Consider the following 8,144-nt stretch of genomic DNA (forward strand, 5'->3'; position numbering starts at 1 on the left):
TTTCTGTTCCTTTAAATTTTGCTCTTGTAAAGGCAGGACTCAGGCTCCTTACAGGAAACTTGGAGAAGACGGCAAAGTAAGACTCCCGTCTCAGCCCTCATCCCCCGCCAAAGACAACCCTTGCGATTTAGTTTCCTCCCAGACCTGTGGTCAGACTTCAGAACCGGGCTGACCGCATTTTTCTGTGATGGGAATTCCACAGACATTGAGCCTGCCAGATAACCTAGCTTCAGGCTTTAAGAAACTTTCTTTCCAATTTGGCCATTTGAGAGCAACTTTCTCTTTCAAAATAACAGCTTGATTGAAACATAACCTACACCCTTAAAGAAGTGTGCAATTCAGTGGCCTCGGTCCGTTCCCAGAACTGCCGAACACCTTCTTTCGAGGGGCATCCACCAGCCTCAGGGTCCTGGGCCGCACACTGGGCGCCAGGCCAGACCCAGGACACGCCGAGACCCCCGCCCCCGCGGCCACGTGCGCAGCGCCCTCCTAGTCCGCGCAGCTGGGCGCCAGCTTCACTGCACCGTATTAGTTTAAATTTCAGGTGGAAGCAGCGGAGCATGTTCCTGTTTGCCAGGACAGCACTGGCTCGACGCCCACCCGGAACCGTGCCGCCCGGCGCAGACCCATCCAGGACTCGGGAAACGGCACAAGGACCACCAAACAACCCAGACCCTCGCTGCGGCGCATGCGCGGTAGGCGCAGCCGGAGAGGGCCAGCGCGCACGCGCCCGGGCCCGTCCCTATTGCGCCAACCCCCTTGGCCAAGGCGCCGATGGTTCCGCCCACGGCCGGGGCGGGGCCAGGGCGCGGCGCGAAAACCAGCGGGAAAAGCGGCTCCACTTCCGCCTGTGGTCCTGCAGTCGTGGTCTTGCAGCCCCGGTCCCGCCGCTCCCGCCGCTCCCGCCGCTCCCGCCATGGCGCAGTGCCGCCTCACCGACTTCTTCGCGAGCCGCCGTCCTGGGCTCCGGGCCAAGCCGACGCGCGCCAAGCCGGCCTGGCGCACCCCGAGTCCCGACAAGGCCGCCCCCCGCGCCCCGGCCCCCGGCCCCAGCAGCAGCCGCAAGCGCGCCCGCTCGCCCGCCGAGCTCACGCGCGACGAGCCTGCACCGCCCGCGCGCAGGAGGCTGCGGCTGCCGGCCCACGCGGTGAGGGCGCGGAGGGGAGGAGGAACCTGAGGCCTGGGAGGGAGACAGACGGGAGGGAACCGGTGGAGCGGTGAGCCGGCCCGGGTGGGGCGGGGGCGGGGCTGCTGGAGAGACCTGCCCTGGAGGAGGGCACCGACCCGGGTGGAACCCAGGCCCCCCGCGGGAGGAGGGGCTAGGGCCAGCTCACGCGCACCTGGCAGGCGGGGTCCCGTAGCCTCGCGGGGCCTCCCTTCCAGAGGACTTCCAGTGACAGGCGGGGTGCCTGATGTGGCACGTGCTGGGGGAGGGCCAGAGCCCAGCGGACTGGTAAACGCCAGGTTCGTCTGCAAGACTGGGCGAGGGGTCAGGCCTGGGTGACTCTGGCCCTGGCTATGAGCGGGGCGTGTCCTGGTTAACCAAGGGGGCAGGAGAGCTGCTTTCTGCGAGATGGTGCACCCCAGTGTCTTGTGGTTTCATCACCTTTGGGGTCCTTCCCACCAGGTCTCTGGCCCTAGTTCCGCTGGCTCCCCAGAGCACTCTTCCCTCCAAAGCAAGAAGACAAAGAAGGCCCCCCTCTCAGCCAGTCAGCGACCTTGCCCGGCAGCCCAGGAGGACAATGACAAGGTGAGGCTGGACTGAGGGCAGGGGAGGTGGACTGGCTCGGGGTGACAGGCGAGCTGACAGCACTCTGTGTCTGCAGGTCCCTTCCAAAGTCACTCTCTCTGAGCTCAAGTCGTGCCTGCAGCGGGCACAGGAGCTGGGGGCACGGGTCCAGGAGCTGAAAGCAAGTGCACAGAAGAATGCTGGGGAACCCAGCGCGCCGGAGGACAAGGGGCACCCAGCCGGGCTGTGGTGAGTCTAGGGAGGGCGGCTAGGCACCCAGGAAGGGGTGGCCTGGTGGGAGGCCTGGCGGGGCCGGGCTGTGGTGGTTCGGGTGGGGGAGGGTCGTGTCCTCCAAGGAGCCAGCGCAGTGCAATTGTGTCGGCCTCCATCTGTGAGAGGACCAGCTCCTGCGAATTTCAGACCACCTGGACAGCCAGCAGTTACCGGGACCTGCTGCCTGGCACCGTGTCTGTCCTACCAGGTCACGTAGTTATCACACGCCTCTTACAGACAAGGAAGCCAGGGCTGGGGATGGTCGGGTACCGCCCTGGGTGACAGCTGGGTTTGAGGCCAGGCTTTTGTCTCCGCCCCTGGTAGTGCTCCACAGTGGGCGTGTAGGGGCTTTGTAAACTGGTGCGCCCGTGCGCCCTGGGGGTGGAAGCCCAGGCTCTGGGGTCTTCCCCCACCACTTTGCCTGCCGTTGGGTGCTGGAGGGGGTGGGTGTGGTGCTTCCCTCAGTCCTGCTCCCTCCCTGGCAGTGGTGAGCAGATGCCTGCCTACCAGCGCTTCCACGCCCTGGCCCAGCCGGGGCCCCCAGGCCTCGTGCTGCCCTACAAGTACCAGGTGTTGGCCGAGATGTTCCGCAGCATGGACACCATCGTGAGCATGCTCTACAACCGCTCTGAGACCGTGACCTTCACCAAGGTCAAGCAGGGCGTCCAGGACATGATGCACAAGTGAGCCGGGGGTTGGGGGGGTCAGGGCCTCGTCCTGCCCTTGGAGTCTGTGTGCCCTCTGACCCCAGCTCTCTGACCCCCCGCACCCTTGTCCTGTAGGCGCTTTGAGGAGCGCAACGTGGGCCAGATCAAAACCGTGTACCCTGGCTCCTACCGCTTCCGCCAGGAGCGCCACATCCCCACCTTCAAGGATGGCGTCAGAAGGTCTGATTACCAGCTCACCATTGAGCCGCTGCTGGACCAGCGTGAGTGTGTCGGGCCTTGGGTTCTTGCCTGGGACTCTGCACGGTTTCAGCGTGGGTGTAAGGCCTCAGGCACTGGGCCTTGTCTGAGACCCGTGGGGGTGGGCTGGGTGACTGGGTAGGCCCGGCCCTGGGGCTCAGGCCTGGACTCTCCCCACAGAGGCTGGCAGTGCGGCCCCCCAGCTCACGGCGTCGCACCTGCTGCAGCGGCGCCAGGTCTTCAGCCAGAAGCTGGTAGCCCGAGTCCGGGAGCATCACAGGGTGAGCGGGTCCCCCGGCTCAGGTCCTTGTGCTGTCCTTGCTGTCGCGGCCCCATCTGCCCGCAGGAAATGGGCTCCTCCCGAGGCTGAATTCTAGAGTTCCCTTAACCACTCTCCACAGTTGTCTTCCACGCGTGGGCAGGCGCGGGGCTGGGCGCCTCTGAGTAGACAAGCAGGGAGTTCGAGGCTGGTAGCCTCTGGCCCCGGGAAGCTTGGGGAGAGTCCGGTGGGTGCTGCTGGGTGCTCTATGCTGTACCCTCAGCCCAGCTGAGCACCTGGGGCTCAGAGAAGTGAAGTAACTTGCCCGAGGCTGCCCAGCTGGGCAGGAACACGGACGGCTCTTTACACCCACAGGCAGATGTGCCCAGGGTCAGCTGGTGCTCCCCCTTCTCACACAGGCCTTCCTGGCCTCCCTGAACCCTCCCATGGAGGTGCCTGAGGACCAGCTGACACGCTGGCACCCCCGCTTCAATGTGGACGAAGTGCCTGACGTTGAGCCAGCCGAGCTGCCCCAACCGCCCACTGTGGAAAAGCTGGCCTCTGCCCAGGAGGTGCTGGCCCGTGCCCGCAGCCTGATGTCACCCAGGGTAAGGCTGGTGTGGGGCGGCCTAACCCCCATGTTGGTGCCTGACAGGCTCCACCCTTGGCCGTGGGCCTCAGGGTAGCTGGACCTGCTCTCCCCACAAGCGGAGCACCGCCCACCAGCAGGCTCTGCCCTGGGGCAGTGAGCACAGGCCCTCGATGTGCCAGGGTGACCCTGGGCTGGACAAAGGACTCTTGGGGGGGTCCACACAGGCGGGGTGTGAGGAGCCTCCCCTGTGGCTGAACCCCGGGGGAGGGGTCTCCTGACCTCTCTCCTCTGACCTGCTTCAGATGGAGAAGGCTCTGAGTGACCTGGCCCAGCGCACGGCCCAGCCTAGCAGCCCCCAGTCCCCCAGCCCGGCACTGCCAGCTACCCCGCCAGCCACGCCGCCTGCCGCTCTGAAGGGGGTGTCCCAGGCCCTGCTGGAGCGGGTGAGTGTTTGGCGTCCCCGCGGGGTGGTGGTGAGGGGGTGAGGCAGACGTCCCCTGACCGTCCATGCCCGCTGCAGGTCCGGGCCAAGGAGGCGCAGAAACAGCTGGCGCAGATGACGCGGCGCCCGGAGCAGGAGCTGCGGCTGCAGCGGCTCGAGCGGCTGCCTGAGCTGGCCCGCGTGCTGCGCAGCGTCTTTGTGTCGGAGCGCAAGCCAGCGCTTACCATGGAGGTGGCCTGCGCCAGGATGGTGGGCAGCTACCGCACAGTCATGAGCCCCGGTACGTGCAGGGCCCTCCCCAGGTCCCAGGTGAGGGCGGGCACCGTGCCCTTGGGCTCACCTCCTGAGGCTATCTGGCCCCCTTGGCTCCTGCAGCCTTGTTTCCCCTGTGGTCCCTCCATCGGCCCCCAGGCCCCACAGGGCTTGCCTCTTGCCTCCAAGGTCTCTGGTCCCTCGCTGCTGGGCGTATCCCATTGTGGGGTTTCCACGGGAGGGTCAGGTCCTTGGCAAGGCTGTGTGGTCACTACTGGGAGGCCTCATAGGGCCCTGGCCCCCAGCCTCACGTGCTCCCTCTCTCCGCAGGGGAGATGGAGAAGCACGTGCAGCTCCTCTCTGAGCTGCTGCCCAACTGGCTCAGCCTCCACCGCATCCGCACCGACACCTACGTGAAGCTGGACAAGGCCGCTGACCTGGCAGGTGTCATGGCACAGTTGGCCCGCCTTGCCCGTGCCGAGGAGGCGCTGTGAGCCCGGCGGACAGTTGCCAACGCTGCCGGGCCGCCGGGCCTGTGTCTTACACTAGGAACACGACGCACTTTGCTTTCCCTGTCCCGAGTCCCCGTGAGGGTCAGGGCTCTGGCTGCTGGGCTCGAGGACTTCTGGCCAGTGTGGTGGAGGCCCCCCTCGTACACAGGGTGCTGGGAAGTGGGGGGGGGGGCGTGCAGGGAGGGTAGTGTGGCTGGCAGGTAACCCTCCCAGGTGTCCATGTGGGATCCTGAGGTGGTCCTGGAGTATCTGGGTGGGCTGGGTGTCACACAAGGCCCTCGTAAGAGGGAGGCAGGCAGGCAGATGCTGAATATGAGATTGGCATGCCAGGAGCCGAGAACCCAGGAGCAGGTTCTCCCTGGAGCCCACAGAAGGAACCAGCCCTGCCTACCCACACCCTGGTTTTTGTACCTGGCCCCCAGAACTGTAAGATAAAGTTGTCTGAAGTCCACACGCGTGCGTGATGAGTTGGTCACAGCAGCAGGGGAAGCCAGGGTGGGCTGCCCCTGTGCGTGCATAGGCGACTCACAGGGCTCGAGAACCACCAAATGCTAATGTCAGAGAGGCCCAGCCTGCTGGGTGCGCCCCTGCACCTGCCCACACTGACACTGGGGAGAGACTCTGCTCTAGAAAGTCAGTTGTTTATTCTCATTCCACTGTCAATGAGTCTGCAGCTCCAGGCCTTGGGGCTTCCAGAAGCCCCAGCAGGCCCCCCAGGCAGCAGGCCCGCCCCGCCGGCTGGTGCGGGGCTGCGGGTCACTCGTACTGCAGGAGGGAGAAGAAAGGCACGGCTCCTAGCTTCTCCCTGCCCTTCAGGGAGGGCAGCTCCACCAGGCTCACGCACTCCAGCACCTGGGCCTGCAGCTGGCCCAGCAGCTCACAGGCTGCACGCATGGTTCCTGGGGAGGGAGGGAGGGAGGGAGGGGTGGTGTGGAGATGGGCCCTGGGAAGCTAGAGTGCTGAGACCCACTGCCCACCCCCGCCAGACCCTGAGGCCAGACCCTCACCACCAGTGGCGAGCAGATCGTCCACAACCACCACCTTCTGCCCTGGCTCCAGGGCGTCTCTCTGGATCTCCAACTCGGCCTGCAGATGAAAGCGGACACGTGATCTATGAGCTTCCCCAAAACGGCCTTAATGTGCAGAGCTGGGGAACGGACAAGGGGCCACCCCCTGGGCCCCAGTTCCAACCCACCCTGTCTCCTGGCTCTGTCAGCCTGGCCCAGCTTCTCAGTCTCTCTGAGTTCCCATGTCCACTCCAACCAACCACGGCAGCTCCACTGCAGTCCACGACTCTCCTGGGAATGGAGGGTCCACAGAGGCAGCCCCCAGCCTTCTCACCTTCCCGTATTCCAGTGCGTATGAGGCACACACAGTGGGGCCTGGCAGTTTCCCTCGCTTCCGGATGAGAATGCAGCCCAAGCCCAGCTCCTGGGCCAGGGAGGGACCAAACAGGAAGCCGCGGGAGTCTAGGCCTGTCGGCGAGACCTGGGGTGTTGGGGGGCAGCCGCGAGGTGCAGCAGCATTGGGGTCCCCATGGGTCAGGGCTGAACAGTGACAAGTATCCATCACAACACAGGACACACAGCCTTGCTGCCTCCAGATGAAAGACCAATGACATCCAACCACTTTGGGAATGTTGACAGATCACCTACCACACGGGGACTGCTAGGTGCTAGAGAGATCAGGAGCTGGGCAGGAGCCACTCCGTACACGGCAGTGTAAATAGCTGTGTGGCCTCAGCTGCTCACCAGTGGCTGGTGGTACCTGAAACGCCCTTAGACGGTTCAGCGTCTGCCCCAGGAGCTTCTAGTCCAGAAGGAGAGGCAGTGACTGCGCCGGCCACCTCCCGGGGTGGACTGAGCTGTGATGGGGGAACTCCAGGGGGGCCTCTTCCCCACGTGGGAGTGTGGTTAGGGAGGGAGAGCTTCTGAAGGGAAGAATCCTCTGCAGGACTCAACCAGTTGGAGCCCTCCAACCTCCAGGGCAGTGCTGTGGACCCTCAGGGTATCCAAGAACCAGGGAGGATCAGGGGTGGGGCTCTCAAAGAGAAACAGGACCTGCGCCAGGATCTTCCACGATCTCCTGGGTTTTCCTAAAACCCACCACTGGGACAGGGACCTGGCACACGGCAGGCGCTCAATACCCGCCGGTAAAACAAGAAAGCATGCTTGGCCCAGGGGATTCTGGTCAGACAGCCCCTGGGGAAATTCAGCCTTGGGGCCCCACCTGTTGTGCCTGCCCTCAGCCCCGCCGCCGGCACCCAGCCAGCAGAGGCGTTCCCCGGCCGCTGGAGGGGCCTGTCGCCCCTCTCACGGCTGCAAAGTCGGGATGGGGCAGCGGGTCCCCTAAAAGACCCCCAAAGCCACCCTGCCCAGGGTAAAGGACTCCCGACACTGCGCCCTCATGGCAGACTCGAGCAGCACCAGAGAGTCCGGGGGCCCGGCGGAGCCCTGACGCCCCACTTGCCCGCGATGTAGTCGATCCCGCCGCCGTGGGCCTTTTTCAGGTGATTAGCCAGGAGGCTGATGGAGGCGCGGAAGGAGTCGGGGTCCTTCAGGACGGGTGAGATGTCCCTGGCACGCAAGGACAGGCCTGGTGACTCTCGGGCCCACGCAGAGCCCACCGCGCCCCAACATCCCGGGCCGCGCGGCCCGGTCCGTCCCTCCGTTCCTCCGCCCGCGCGCCCCACGTGGCCCGGCTGCCCGTACCTGAACAGCACGCCGGGGATGGGGAAGTCGGGGAAGCTGCGGATCCGCCGCGCCACCAGCTGCAGCTCGGAATCCGCCATCGCAGCGTACGCGCGTCTCGAGGGCAAGAGGAGCCGGCTAGTAGGCTCCGCGCCTGCGCGGGGTGGGGGAGGGGGGGCCCCCCAGGGGCCGGGGCCGGGAGCCCAAGGCGGCTCCGCGCCTGCGTGGAAAGGGTCTGGGTCCGGGTGGGCGGGGCCCACCATCTCCCGTAGGAGGTACCGTATTTCATCGAATCGTAAGTGCGGTCGGTCTTAAGATACGTGCTTATTTCTTGTGCCCTGAACACTGGCGTCCCCGCCTCAAGGACGTTCGCGCGGGGCCCAGGTGCGAGTCAGGGTTGATGGAGTACGGCGTCTACGCAGCCCCGGCCGGACTTTCGGGGAAATCCTCGCCCGGTTCGGCCGAGCCGAGAGCGCCCGCAGGTCTTCGG

At 65.4% G+C, this 8,144-nt stretch overlaps 2 protein-coding genes across 2 annotated transcripts; one reads left to right on the forward strand and one right to left on the reverse strand.

Annotated features, from left to right (window-relative positions):
* Positions 1–916: 916 nt before the first annotated feature.
* On the forward strand, positions 917–4,946 carry CDT1 (chromatin licensing and DNA replication factor 1). Its single transcript, XM_007468476.1, has 10 exons — positions 917–1,147; positions 1,628–1,750; positions 1,827–1,978; positions 2,488–2,685; positions 2,785–2,930; positions 3,088–3,188; positions 3,586–3,774; positions 4,061–4,201; positions 4,279–4,480; positions 4,783–4,946. The coding sequence occupies exons 1-10, from the start codon at positions 917–919 to the stop codon at positions 4,944–4,946; spliced, it is 1,647 nt and encodes a 548-aa protein (XP_007468538.1).
* A 772-nt stretch (positions 4,947–5,718) lies between these two features.
* On the reverse strand, positions 5,719–7,760 carry APRT (adenine phosphoribosyltransferase). The gene is made up of 5 exons (XM_007468439.1): positions 7,676–7,760; positions 7,434–7,540; positions 6,306–6,439; positions 5,972–6,050; positions 5,719–5,863 (listed from the first exon to the last, which is right to left on the reverse strand). The coding sequence occupies exons 1-5, from the start codon at positions 7,753–7,755 to the stop codon at positions 5,721–5,723; spliced, it is 543 nt and encodes a 180-aa protein (XP_007468501.1). The 5' UTR covers positions 7,756–7,760; the 3' UTR covers positions 5,719–5,720.
* Between the last annotated feature and the right edge of the window lie 384 nt (positions 7,761–8,144).

Source organism: Lipotes vexillifer, unplaced genomic scaffold (genome assembly GCF_000442215.2).
Source record: "Lipotes vexillifer unplaced genomic scaffold, Lipotes_vexillifer_v1.1 scaffold23, whole genome shotgun sequence".
Lineage (NCBI taxonomy): Eukaryota > Metazoa > Chordata > Mammalia > Artiodactyla > Lipotidae > Lipotes > Lipotes vexillifer.